The sequence below is a fragment of the Bombus flavifrons genome, chromosome 9, assembly GCF_040668555.2.
Source record: "Bombus flavifrons isolate JBK064 chromosome 9, iyBomFlav1_principal, whole genome shotgun sequence".
NCBI classification, from domain to species: Eukaryota; Metazoa; Arthropoda; class Insecta; order Hymenoptera; family Apidae; genus Bombus; species Bombus flavifrons.
In genome coordinates this window covers 12,676,120-12,691,267 of record NC_138450.1, presented here as the reverse complement: position 1 = coordinate 12,691,267, position 15,148 = coordinate 12,676,120, and the positions used below count along the sequence as shown (strand labels likewise).

Sequence of the window (15,148 nt, the reverse complement as noted above, 5' to 3'; positions counted from 1 at the left end):
GAGTTCAATAGCAGCCGGTGAATTGAATTAGAGTTCGGAATCGAAATAACATACCATTTAAAACGCATTCCCTATCTTCCCCACCTTATACTAATTTTACATAAAATTAGAATGCCTCGAATAGTTCGCTCCTTAAATGAAATTTCGAATTTTGTCAAATTTTCTCGCCTCCTATCTCGTTTCTTTTTTTCTTTTTATGGTGACCAAATAATGGTAACCAAAATAGGAAAGAATAGATGGTAACCCAAACCTATTTCAGAGCTGAAAAAAATCTGAATTTAATAAATACGTACATACGTACGCTTTTTATTCTTTTTATGGTGACCAAATAATGGTAACCAAAATAGGAAGGAATAGATGGTAACCGAAGCTTATTTCAGAGCTGAAAAGATCTGAATTTAATAAATACGTACATACGTACGCTTTTTATTCTTTTTATGGTGACCAAATAATGGTAACCAAAATAGGAAGGAATAGATGGTAACCGAAGTTTATTTCAGAGCTGAAAAAATCTGAATTTAATAAATACGTACATACGTACGCTTTTTATTCTTTTTATGGTGACCAAATAATGGTAACCAAAATAGGAAAGAATAGATGGTAACCCAAACCTATTTCAGAGCTGAAAAAAATCTGAATTTAATAAATACGTACATACGTACGCTTTTTATTCTTTTTATGGTAACCAAATAATGGTAACCAAAATAGAGAGGAATAGATGGTAACCCAAACCTATTTCAGAGCTGAAAAAATCTGAATTTAATAAATACGTACATACGTACGCTTTTTATTCTTTTTATGGTGACCAAATAATGGTAACCAAAATAGAGAGGAATAGATGGTAACCCAAACCTATTTCAGAGCTGAAAAAATCTGAATTTAATAAATACGTACATACGTACGCTTTGTCAATCACGGTAGCAACAACCCACTTCCATAAATAGCAATCCCCAACCCTCGAAACTCGCAACAATTAGCCGCCCTTTCTGTTAACGGCAACGAACTTAACATCTCGAGGCAGGAAGACTAGTCGAAAACACGAGGGCCATATCGCTTGAAAGAACGAAGAGTCGTTCGTTGGTCGCGTTCCTTTGAGCGGCCAGCTCCGCCACTCGAGAATCCTCGCCTTTGAGACGCGTTCCTCGAGATGGAAGCTTTCGTCCCTTGAACTTCTCCAGACGCAAGAACGCATCCGCCGTTGCAAGCACGATGCACAGGGTCGCTCGTTAATACGTAAAAATCCCCTTTTTACCCTTACGAGGCCGTTGCTGGACCACGTGTTGAGAACCTCCCCAGTCGTCATGGCAACCCCCGTCCGATCCCGCAGACGACGAACACGTTCCTGGTGCCCGAATCAGGAACGTAACTTCCGCGTCGTTGGCCCTTTGTTATTTTCAGATCGACTGTTCTAGCAACTGGTACAAGTCTTTATATGTAAGGGTTCTGACATTTGCTAAGAAAGGGAAATGTGCTTTTGCTTCGAACAATTATTTGTTTGGCTTCGTTTTTTAGTTTCCAGTCGATGATAAATCATCGTCACAGACATTATCGTGGGTTTGTTTGGGATCAGGCTTGGAGTGATAGAAGGGAATTTTAGAAATTGTTTATGTCTCTCGCACGATAGTTTTTGCAGGCTCGTTGGAAACTACCAAATGATCTAAAAACTGGCAAGTTAAATATTCTACCGCATGAATGTTTCATGTGTTTCACCAGTATCTAAAAATAGTCGGAGCTGATTTGCCAATTAAATCACGCGAGCGGAAAACCTCGGGTACTTCCGTATATGTTGACCGACCGGCTTTTTCGGCGCATGTTTCCTGTCTAATTAAATCGATACACCTGTGTGTGTTTGTGTTTCGGAAGCAGGAACGTAGCGGAGCGTGCGACTGAAAACTCTTCGAGCAGTCAATTAATCCACGGCGTAAAATTAATCAATGACGTCCGGCAGATATCGCTGCGGCGGAAAAATCGATACGTCGCGTCGCGACGTAACAAATCGTCTCTTGATGCTCGACGAAAGAAAAATAAAATATAGAACGGGCAAACGTCAACGCAGTTTCCTCGACGATGATTTATGCTCCGAAAGACCAGCTTTTAATTGCCGAACCATGGACAGATGGTGACTGGATTTCACGGATCAGCGAATGATGGATGAATTTTTGAAACAGGCTGGCAATTAGACTAAGTACAAAAAGGAGCTCTGTTTGTTCTACTAATTAACCTTAAAAGGTTAGAAGGCTGCGCCGTGAAGATATCATTGTTAAATTATTATATTTCAATTCGTTTATCGTGGGAACATTGCGTGCACGTTTATGCAAATTCGCGCGTTCACGAATATAAAGAAGTAAGCAAAAAGAAGAAGTAAGCACGTTGAGCAAATATTTTACCTGCAATGCTTTTAAATAATTACAATTAACAGGATGTACGTGATATGCAAAAATATGCGAAATACCCAAAATTCTCGATATAATATTCGAAGGGATGTAATCTATAAAATTGCACGAGGAATCGTAATAGCAAAATTTGAGTTGTATGAATATCTTTGTTCGTCGCCATGCATAAAATTAGTATCCGTCTGCGGTTCGATAATTATCGACCGCTAAGAATTAATAGAGACACGTCAAATGCAGTTGTCGAACGATCGACGTAGTCCGAGGATTATCGATGTAATTAATATCTTCGAAGAAAATGGTACACTTAATCTGATAATTTTAAGGAAGTATCGCAGTTCCGCTTGATCTGTTACAAACGCTACGTGAAGAATTCTGAACTTTAGAATCATCTTGTATAATTGAGATCGCTAGAAACGATTGGAACTTCGAACCTGTATCAATACCAAGAGCGAGCAATTATCGTGCACTAGTAATCATCTCGAGCTCGTTTCATTTCATTAAATCGAACTCTCCCTGACCATTTATTTCTTCTATGAGCACTTGCAGCGTTCTACGATCATAGAGCATCGATAAAGTCGTCATTTGTTCGTTCAAATTCGCTGTATCATCGGTTACAATTGCTATCGCGTCTCGGATAGTTATAGCGTGCAAGTGATAAACGACGTGGCTGCCAAAAACATGAAAAACTGCTTCTTTAAATCTCATTGATAAAGTACGAGTGCTACAATCGTTTATTTTACTCCGGAAGACAGTCGCCAGAGAATTGAAATGCTAAATCTCAATTTCGTTGTGATCGGAAAAAGATAAAAGTGTAATCGGCTTAATTAATCACAGCTCGATTAATACCACGCTAGAAATTAAAATTGTTTATTAACAAAATTTTCGACAGGAGTCGTCGAAGTTTCTAAAAATCAGGACACCCGTGCATAATACAAAATAAACGAGACAGCATAAGTAGATGTAAAAATTCGCAAACATACCGACTGAAAATCATAGTGGCGTAAGTTAGTTCACCGTTATACCTCGATAAACGACGTTCCGCGTTTATTGTTCGAAAAATTCATTATATCTTTTTCAAGACGCGAAAACGTCCGCATAATGAGAGAGAGCAAAGTCGTAACTTAATATTAATCGTTAAGCGAAACTAAGGGAAGGATACTTGCAGGAATTGAAAGAATCTTAACTCGGATCGCTACGATTCTCAACTCGAAGCCATGCGAAAAATCTTCACCTCCGACACTTGCGCCATTTGCTACTTTGACTCCTCGATTCGTATCCGCTGCCGTTATCAAGCGTTTGTCCTCTTCTGGATCGATCGTAACGCAACGAAAATTTCTCCGGCTCCCTCACAGAGATCCGTATACGGTCCCGAGAGCGATGTTGGAGCACGAACGCGATAGTTTGGGGCAGACAAGGTCCGAGACAAGCCGTCTAACTGTCAAACGCAGAGGACAATAGAGCGCCGGACGTGTAGGGGGTGTTAGCCGGCGACTTTGCATACGTCAACGCCCCTTCATTCGATATTCAGCTCGGGAATTGCGACAAAGTTTGCTCGAAATAATACCGTTTGTGAAGCGTGCCGCTCGCGGTTAAATGGTTCGCGTAACTCCGACGATTATTCCCTCGCGAGAAAGCCTACTGGTATTAAAAATGGTAACGTGGAAAAATTGCTTCGAATAAACACGAAAAAGTCATAGAAACGAACTGAAAGCTCGTCGATGCATCGATCCATCGAATTATAACGAACGTCGTATCAACGTAGATATCCTGGAATTCCTATAAAGGATCTCTACTTTCCATCGGCAACTACGGTCAAGCATCTGCGTTCAAAGCTACTAATGGTAAAGCCCTGGTACTCGAAGCTTCCCAGGAACTGCGTAAATACTCTAGGACGTACAAAAACTTGCGTCGTTAATCTAACGCCTAGCGTTTCCGCGTAACGCGCCACTTACTCTCTAGATTCTGACGCGTGGTGACTACTACGTGGCGTAATTAGCTTGCGATACGCAACGCGATACGTCGTTCCCATTCGCCGGAGAACGCATACACACACTGGTTTCTTTGTTCGAGACAGCTGACCTCGACTCGCGAAGCAGGTGATAAACAAATTGATGAAACTGTAAGGAGAGAGAAGAAAAGAATACGAGACGGGCGAGAAAAACTTAGAAACGTTGAAAAAGAGCGTAGGAAGAGAATCGGAAGGGTTGTGGGAGGATAAGGGTTGGACGTGGCCGTAAGATAGGTCATTAGGGGACTTTTCGGACTCTAATGAGATCATTAATTAAGAGTCGGAGCACCGTCGGTACCGGTGGGCTTCGAATCTCTTTACACGAGTACGGATTATCGGTATAATTAGCGGATACCGGAGGCTTCGTTAAGTCGACGTTAATTTCGAGATGCTACGATGTCTCGTGGACGCTTGTTAAGCTCGACGAACGCTAAGACGATGGTTCGATCGATGGTTTGCCACGTTCATTCCGTCTGTAAGTTCCTATAGTCAACGAACTCGCTGACTTGAAACGTAAATTTTAATGCAATCGATCTGCGATAAAATCTTCAAAACGTAGCGTAATTTAATTTTCCTCATAATAATACACGCGATTAATAAGTATCATTCTCGTTTAATAATTAAAAATGTCTCGTACCTCTTAGTCGGTGTTAGCAAATTAATCTTTTTGGATGCTACGCGTATCGAAATATTTTCCACCTACTAACCAAAAGTTCGAAGCTCAAAGCAAAATCAGCGAAACTACTTAAATTTACTCGACCCATTTAACCGTAACAAATTCGCAATAAAAGAGAAATAGTCGAAGATTTACGTAATCCTTGAAACCGCGAAACTTCAAATTTGTTCGAATTTCTCTAAAATCCTATCTTTGTTTCAACGATGATCCCTAAGGGAGGAATCCCGGGATCAATTAGGTCTGTTCTCGTCACAGAGACCGCAGTTTCTCTGAATCAGCTCGGCGGAAATTACGCCAGGGTACAGAGGTCTGTTTACAAAGCGTGTATTGTCCCCTCAGAGCGGAGGCGCCCCGACGCGGAGAATTTACTCGTGAGTTTCTAAGCGATTACCTGCAGCAGTGCAATGGCGCAGGTAACGAGAATTCTCTACCCATGTACCATCGCTTCACCATACAAAATTGGACGATCGCAGGGCACTTTTATGTTTGCCTCCGCTTCCTCTTTCGCCATTCTACGTTAGAAGGTTTTTGGTGGGGAAATGGAACGCAAGAAAATATAGTATTTACCGGGTGAATGGAACGACGATCGTAAAGACGAGCTTTGCGCGCATTCAAGAAGACGTTTCTCGCGCGATCAGAGGATTTGGATTTATTTTTCCAATGATGTGGATTAACGATGGGGACGTTGAGCGAAAAACGGGAGACAGATTGACGCGTAAACAGGGTGGATCTTATACAGATTGCTCCGTTTCATACATTTTTCTAAACGATTGCATCGACGAATTAAAACGAGACACTCTGTGTAATAATTGCTGGCGATGAATTTCCAAGAATTCTGTCGAAGGAAGTTTATTGAGAAAATGCCGTGGCTTAACAGTTGCTTGATGTAACGGAACAGGAATGTTACCAACCCATCTTGTCTATTTATGTCATACAATCTGGGAGATTTACAAAACTAACAATCAGTATCGTACAACGTGCCATATTGAAACGAGTTCACAGATGCGATCCATGCAATTTGAACAAACTGAAAGTTGTTAATTATAGTCGTACAACGACGACGCGATGTACGTACGGAATGCTAATAGTCTTTCTAACCGCGTGAAAGCGGCTCGAAATCGCGTTACTTATTTGTCCAGGCGAATTCTAGCAGACGTCTGACAGAAGGAGGCTAATTAACGAAACGAGACTAAACGGAGACGGTCTATTTTCTCTGTTCGTAGGAGCGATGTCTTCCTGGAACCGTATCTGCAGCAGCATGGAACCGTTCAGGTTGTCAGCTCGCCGAGCACGCCTCCGCCAAATCCGCTGCAGCATCATCAGCTCACGCAGCTACATCATGTACAGGTGAGTAAGAGATCTTCCTTCTTGCTTAATAATCGCCTTGACGTTCGAAGGTCTTCACTAATGGCTGTATAGTTTGCCAACGACCAGATGAAAGAGTTGGTACTCGTAACGAGATCTTCGATTCTATTCACACCGAATCATTTTTCTTTTCTTTCGTATGTAAAAATGATTGTTTTTTAGTAACTGGCAATATCTTTTGAGTGGTTCGACACATTTTGGTATTTTGATACTTGAGATTTATTTTACTAAAATCACATAAGTGCGTCGTTTAGTTAATCGATAATTTATTAACTCGTTGTTCGAATTGCCTAACTCTTGGACAAGCACCTCGACATTTTACGCTTTGTTTGTAAACGAATTACGTCGTATTTACGTTCTCGATTTTTAATTTTGTAATTGAAACATATCCTGTCAAAAATGATCGGATATCTTCGAACCATTCAACGGAAGATTGAAAGTTCAGTGTTTCCGACGGACACGACGTTAGTAAAATTGTCGGAAAATAATTAGTATCTTGTGTTACAGCGAATTAATGTGCTGTAATGAAATTTCGTAATTTCGGCGCACGAAATGACGCAAGCAATCGAGTGATCGGGAAATTGCAACGACTGTGGAATACTTTCGGCGGCTCGTAATTAAGGGATTCGTAATTGGCTGCGAGGGTGTTTAACACGCGTCGCACGTCCTCGTTTAATCCGTTTAACCTGAAACGCCGTTGTGTGTCAGTCTGCATTTCAAATTAAATTACACTCGAAACTCCAGTACGCGGCGAACCCCTTCGCGAATCCTCTTCGGACCCCCGTCGTGTCCTCATGCGCCACCGCAGTGAAAAAATGGGGTTGCCGGAAAAATTGAGAAACGCAAGTGATCGATGTTTGCGATGTGTCGGTCCAAAACTCGTGGCAAGCGCCTGGATCGAATTGTTTCTCGTTATCTTTTTCATTATTTTCGAAACTCGGTCTGATTGAAAGCTCTCGTGAATGATACAAATTGATAGGTCGTACGAGCACGTTGGTGTTCGTGATACTTTCGATGGGAACAGGGACGAAGTAAAGAGTTAAAAGACTGATCAATTTTCCCTCGTTGTCGTGTCAAACTTTTTATCATTGTCCTATCAAACATTTTTCCCATTCTTTCGTTCAATTTCCTTGCGTTAATAGGACGACCTAACGGAAAATAAAAAGCGTTTCTCCGAGCGCAAAGGCAGACGCGTGTGGTGAATGTGTTTTAATTTTCGCAAATTATTATCCTTAAACGAAACACGTATCGGTGGGATCGTGAATCGCTGGTAACGAAGGCAATTCCACGGTATTACAGCGTTGAACCCTTTCCACAAACGAAGCCAACCGGAGCAAAACCTTCGCACTTGAATAGAAAAGCCTCTTGTTGGGAAATTCTAGCGCGATGCAGAAACACTCGGTTAAATTACCGTCGTTTCAGCGTAACTGCGAAACCTGTTCCCGTACCAATTTGAAGAAAAAAAAAAAAGAAGAAGAACGTGAACTTTGCGAAGCGTATGCTTGTAACAAATATTCCAAATATTACAGATTTTATCCGAGATAATCGGAAACGATTAGCTACAAAGAAATACATTTAGTTGCTTGGCTAAATCGCACGTCCTCCACCTGGTAAGACACTTTGATCGATGCTGATCGATTGCACTGGATTTTTACAATCGTCGACTTTCCCATCCAACGTTTTTCTACGATTCGTCAAACGTCTAATTCGCGTCACTGGAAATGAGACCGATTCCGTTTGGGTTCGCGACCCTTCTGTACTTTTTACAGGGTATTTAGGGGAATCGTGGGATTATTCGGGGCGACAGAAACGGATAAGAGGTGGGAGAAGTTTAATCGACGCCTGCCTTGATTTATTACGACACGAGCTAGCGTGATTGCGATCGTTTAACGTTTGAGTATCGTTTAGTGATTATTTATGGATTGCAACGTGGCCACGGGGTGTGCGTTGAGATTCAGATTATTAGGAAACTGACATTCATACGATTTTGTTAGATTCATTAACTCGTTGACCGACGAATTTGTTGCAGAATGAAAAAGCACGCTGACAAAAGTATCGGAAACTTTTTATCGATATACGCGTTTCCCGCATCTCTCATTTTATATTGTCCGTTTCGTTTCCCAATTCTCTGAATCATATCTGACATGCACGATTCGATATTAGCAACCATTCTACCCTTTCAAATGCGACGTAATTATATAATTCTAACGTAATTATATAATAATGAAATTCCAAGTACGAATATATCATTAAGTAGTCCGGAAAGTGTCTTTCTTTTACAGACACGTGTTTTACAACAACTTATCTTTAAACAAACATGAAACCTATTCTGTCGAACAAACCTATTCTGTAAAACAAAATGGATCATACGTAATTCGATAAAATAATATAATACAAAAAACATTGTGCGTCTATTATTTCCTTATAAAACGAAAGAAACTTCTCGGACCATGTAATCCGATGTATAACGAGCTCTTTGATATTCTTTTCTTGGGAATAACATCTAAAAGTATCATAAACGTAAACATCAGCCTGAATACGCACAACATATAAACCATGCACGGTATAATTTCCCAAACGTCTGGCGCGTTTCGCTCCGTTAATTCCACTTCATTGCTTAATCTCGGTCCCCATGGTTCCTTTCGACCACCGTAAAACCTCGCGCCGACCAATTCCAACACGAGCACGAAGAACGACTGGACAAAGTCACGATTCGCTGGCGGGCGACGCGACGCCGCGAATATGGAAATCTCTGGCCCTTAAGCCGCAATTCCGAGGGTGTAAATCCTACCTGATCGTCATACAATACACTCTAATGCGGTATTATACCGACACCACGCAGTGTGCAGAACGAACGGGTTCACCGGTTATCTCAATTTGCAGCCAATGCTCGCCCCAACCTTTATTCGCTGCTCGTTTAATCGTTCCTCCGACTTTTTTTCCATCCGTCTACCGTTACACACTTCCTTTTTCCTCTTTTTTTACTCTCTCGTTTTTCTTGTACAGAATGCTTCCTCGTATCTGCGCCACTTTTAATTGTCCTCTTTGTTTCCGCGACGATTATCGTCGTCGAGCTATGAACGAAATAAGCGAATATCGTAGCCCTGGCTTGCCGCGGGGATACCAGGAACGCTCGTAATGATTCCATTACGAGAATCGTAAAATGGCAATTACGAGTGAGAAGCGTGTACGGGTGGGTAGAAAGGTGGTTTCGGCTTTCTGAAGCGAATAATTTCTTTCGTTAATACGCGTTGCTAGTATTTAAGCGAGAGAAACGGTCGTTGCGACGATACTGATAGTGAGGTTTCAATCAATCGAAGAAACTTTCGACGATATACAGGATGGTTGGTAACTGGTGGTACAAGCGGAAAGGGGGTGATTCTACGCGAAAAAAGAAGTCGAAAATATGGAATAAAAATTTTTCGTTCGAGTCTTTGTTTTCGAGAAAATCGACTTTGAATTTTCGCTCGGTACGCGTGCACTTTATCGCGTCTCGTTATAACGGATCTCACTGTAGATCGTTGTCTCGATGGAAAAATTTAAAAAGTAAAAAAAAAATTTTTATTCCATATTTTCGACTTCTTTTTCCGCGTAGAATCGCCCCCTTTCCGCTTGTACCACCAGTTACCAACCACCCTGTATATATGTCGGAGAGGTAGGGACATCGGCCTTTCTTTTGGAATTTTGGGAAGATCCCCGATACTTTGGTCTAAACTATTCATTATAACTGTACTTAAATTATAGAACTTAGAAATAGTTGTTGTGATACGATCTGATTATGTTTACCCGAGATTTGTGACGGTGGGCTTGGGGTCGAGGTGACACAACTGATCGCCGAACATAGCCACGGTCACGGGATGAACGTTTTTACTTAACAGTAGAAGTACCAATATCGAGGGACACACGGTGTATTAACAAACAAGCCCCGGGGCAGGAGCAATGACGGCTCTACGCGGGTCTGCCTAGTAACGGCGCCTGGAATTTTATTGATAACCCCGGTCAATACACAATTGACAAACGTGATCGTGTCAGTATTTTATTCTTATGATCACCTTGGAGAGTTTACACACAACGTCTGGTCAATCAGTCAGAAAGATACCGTGCGTCACAGCTAACGTCACTTTGAGTTTCGAAGCATATTCAATTGTACAAAGAGTTATCCCGTTGACCGTGAATTCGTTTGAACCTAAGAACATTGTCTTTACTTTAAGAGTGTCTAATAATCACGTTAAATTGTTAAACCCTGTTAAATCAATACTTGTACATATAATTGAAAATATAAATCTCATTGAACAACTACGATGGCTTGTCCTAATGAAGATGAAGGGCAACGCGCCCCTAAAACTAGCGCCAACCCGATAAACCCGACATATAAATATCTGTAGAGGACTTGTATAGAGGATGTTTGTTCGTGAGATTTATTAGATGTTATTGCTTGTTGTCGAAACCATCGAATATATTTAAAATAATAAATAAATATACAGACGATATTCGCTGAGTAGCTCGTACAGTGTATAAATCGCAAAGTATAAAATTGCTAATTAATACTCGATAAATGCTCGCTAGATACTCGTCGATAACTCGGTAGATAACTCTTGATAATTCTTAGATAGCTCGTCGATACTGAACTCTTTTCGGTTGCGTCCGTTTATTTATACTGATCGGGGGTAGTCGGAAAATTCAAATTTGTCTTCGTTCGACGGTTGCACGTAGCGGCGATATTGTTTTACCCAGAGTTTATTTATTCCTACATTACATGTATCCTAACGATCTTGATACTCCGAGGCAAAACGACAACGTGATTTGAATTGTTCTCTACTCATGTGCTACATATCGATCGAGACGTACTCAAAATGTAACACATCGGTCTATACGTAACAGACGTACGTATAATATGTGCCATTGAAGTGGACGTGCAAGCGCCTTTATCGTCACCATTTTTCAAAGTCTCACGACCAATTATTCAACTACACGAAATAAAATGTCTCAAAATGTCATATGTCAATGAAGAATGTCTCAAAATGTCATATGTCAATGAAGAATGTCTCAAGTTAAGGTTCGACAACAGCTGTAGGAGGAAACTTGTATGTCATTTTATTTAACAAAGAGGAATGAGTTGAGTTATTTGTGCTCTTATTGGTCTTGCAAAATTCGTAGAACGATAAAAATGATAATCCAGCTTGATGTATCGTTGAATGGTATTGATTGTGCGCGGTCTGAGAAAGGTCGCTCTCTGTCTTGAAACGCGTAGGTGTTGACGGAAATGTTAACCGATTAATTTTATGTTTCAGAGCGAGGAGTCGCTTTCCTCGGAAGGGTCGGCCACCTCGGGTGGATCTTCCAGCTCGACGGAAGATTCTGGCAGCGAGGTCGCGTGCGACATCACTCTGATCGAGAGGCTTATACGCTCGCATCCGATTTGGTTCCTTCCTGGCATCCAAAGAGCCGGCGCTTTCCACTTGTTGCAAGGCAAAGAGGAAGGGGTGAGTGCACTTAAACGAATCGATTAGCCGTAAGAAAATTGCAAGCTGGGCAAAGTCTGCCTTGTCTTTATCTCTCGTTTTGTATTTCTCTCTTGTTGACCGACCAGGAAGTTTTCCACCGAAGGTACACGGGCGTTCCGAGCAGGGGGTTAAAAGCGTAGCGTCGTGGAAAGCTCTCGAGTGCTGCTGCACCAACCTCTTAGAGTTTCCGATGCGAGAGAATTTCATTTATCGCCCCGTTGGAAAGCTGTTTCTTCGATGAAAACTATCGCATTATCGTACTCGGCTTTTCCTATCGATCTTCCTTGCTACGAGTATTTTTAATCGGTCGTGAAGGTTTTGCTAGGACGTGTCATGAAGATTTAAAAAATTCAAATAACTTTAACTCTGCTGTTCTCCTCGCTTCTTCTTCGCTTTGTATCTCCTCGTGTATCTTCTTTTTTTCAGCTATTCGTTCAATAAAAAAGCGGGGAATACACAAAAATGAAAACTACGAAAATTACACCGAGTGATAAAATATTTAATAACTATTATATTCTATACTAACTCGTATGACTTTTTTGCTATTTGATAACTAGTATATTCTAATAACGACTATCAAAATGTAACGTAGGTTCCAAATTGCATAGACGCGAGAAGTACAGCAACGTTCAAATCAGCCAGATCTATAGAAGGCTAAACTGGTTTCACGCGGCGACACGTGTATCGCTGTACGCGTATGATAGACACCCAATATACACTACACGTGTATACCAATGAATCCTTTCGCACGACACATGCCGATTTTCAAAAGATACAGTATCGCGGTACTGATTTCGTCGTCTGCTGGTTTCCCAACAACTTCAGCCGCCGGCGATAATTTTGCCAGATGAAAGAGCGATCGACACAGGTGATCGACGCAGAAACTAGACGAGACCAGCGATGCGTAGCTCGCGATACGCGAAACCGGCCTTGGTGCTTCCCCTTTTCGCAATTTCTTTTCTTTTGAAAATCAATATTTTCGAAAATTCAATATTTTCAAGTTTAGTCGCCGATCTATCTTCGCCATACTACGATGAACAAGTTTACGGAAAATTTATAACTCGCGTTGTCGATGATGCATTTACGAGACAACGGCGAAGAGGGAAGCATCGCGTACAACGAACAGCGAGTGAAGAAGCTGTTCAAGTAGCCACGAAGGGAGAGTGCCGCCATTAAATCAGCTCCGGACGAAACAAAGAGTATGAAATATCTCGCGAGCGATTGTTCGACCGGCGTTTTTTTGTTTACTGGAAAAACTACTGCCTCGGGCCTGCAGGCTTTCCCGACGCTTTGATCGGTCACTGATTCCGCCAATATTTTTCGTCGTCTCGCATTGTTCGACCATGGGAATGAATGGCGGCTTAGGATCTGTTCGTTTTATTTACGAGGAGAATTTATGCCAGAGTATCTCCTCGCTTTAACGTTGTTCTCGTTGATGATCTATAACGCTTAATAAAAGCGGGATTTTTTCCTTTCAATGCTATTTGATAATGGAAACAGCGATGGCAGAGGAAGGTTAGGGGAATTTAAAATATATATACTCGTTTTCTTTTCTCGCTGCTCCGACATTCGTAACGCTCTTTTACGGATAGTTTCACGGAAGAACGATTTACGTAGAGATTTCGATATTTTTGAAAGTTATTTATTACTTGTGTTTGTTAAACGAAAGACGTCAGGTTTTTGCAATTTTTCGATTTCTCAAAATCGTAGATTTTCCTGCGATAGGCGAGCTTGTTAAAGCAACAAAAAGAGGTTACGGTTCAGCTTATCTAAGAGAATCGCGTATATCTAAATTTTCAAGCGTCGAAATTTCTCATTTTTCAAAGTCGCAAGACGCGAGTCACTTGTTTCTCCCACCACTTTTTTTTTAAACTTCACAGGCATCATCCTTTGCACATTCGATCTTCTATTTTCTAAAATCCCGACACACAAGAAAATATCTTGTCCCATTCAAATCCTCGGACATGGAACTCGTTTCTCGTTCCTTTTCAATCCTGCAACCACCAAACTACCTCTCCTTTATAAACCACCTTATTAAATCCTTTCCACCTCGCTCCAACACCAATTTCCCAATTTCATTCGAACTGTCTACCCAATAAAACACACGGGGGTGTAATTAACAACCCTTGTACGGAGTAATAAGGATGCTGGCGTAGATGGTCGCCAGATCAGCCGTGGCCAAAGTGTCTGCGAATGCATCGACCGTTTGGCAAGCAGCACCGTTGCAGCCGGCTCGGCTTAATATGCGGTAAATGCAAACGGCAGACGTTGCCTCGACGAAATACGACTGCCTAAGCTGCTGGCAACGTTCCAGCCCGTGGTCTGCCAGAAAATACGCATAACAAGTGGCGTTGTTAGCGTGGTTCCTCTCGCCAGGGACTTTCCTCCAGTGTTGCCTGCTTTTTGCCCGATTTCAACGTTTGTTCGCGCTGAAAACGCACGTGGCACGAGCATTTGTCGCGTGACAAAGTAGCTGATCTTTTCGAGTACCATACATTATCCGAGCTAGATCGAATAGACGAAGAGGAGGAACACGATGACTGTGTTTGGCGCGACCTCTTCAACTAGTTCTGACATTTATTCAAGTAGCGGATTTTAGAACTTCGACCGAATACACAGATCCGAGATAGGCCCGAGCAAACTATAAAATATAGTACTACAAATTTGACAATTTGAATATCGTTACACGTGACGCAATTATTGATCCGGTGCTTACAAGTACGTTGAAAGTATGTATTTTGCTTTTTTATATTCGATACCAGAAACGCAGGAAGCGTCAAGGATAGAAAATTAACGATCATCTAGGCCGTTCATTCTCAAGTCTTCGTAATTTTGTTAGGCTGCCAAAGAATTAATAGAGCGTAGAATTTTGTCGTGATACCTTTTCGTTGAAAGACTGATACTAGAAGAACCGGTAACGCATACCTAAACGTACGATATTCTTCACATTTTTATCATCTGTCCTGTGCTCGCAGTCCGACTACTTTTTAATTAGATATTCCATATACCGGAATCGCGATAAAGTTAGATAATATTAAAACAACGTCGTTAATGCGCATATAACGTCGACACAGTTTCCCATCGGACGCACCAGCCAGCTGGACTCCCGTTCTTCCGGTTGTGTTAGATAAGAACCGATCAAACTTCTCCATCTACGCAATCCGTAGCCGCTTTCCACTTCTCGGCGAGGAGCATTGTTTCC

The 15,148-nt window shown here is 41.6% G+C and overlaps 1 protein-coding gene across 13 annotated transcripts in view; it reads left to right on the top strand.

Moving 5' to 3' along the window:
* spri (Src homology 2 domain-containing protein sprint) overlaps window positions 1-15,148 on the top strand; it is a 211,924-nt gene that overhangs the window by 169,927 nt on the left and 26,849 nt on the right. For all 13 annotated transcript variants that reach the window (XM_069120631.1, XM_069120630.1, XM_069120629.1 and 10 more), the window contains 2 exons: window positions 6,301-6,424; window positions 11,734-11,925. In XM_069120631.1, coding sequence (XP_068976732.1) covers window positions 6,301-6,424; window positions 11,734-11,925 — 316 coding nt within the window. The remainder of the gene's footprint in view (window positions 1-6,300; window positions 6,425-11,733; window positions 11,926-15,148) is intronic.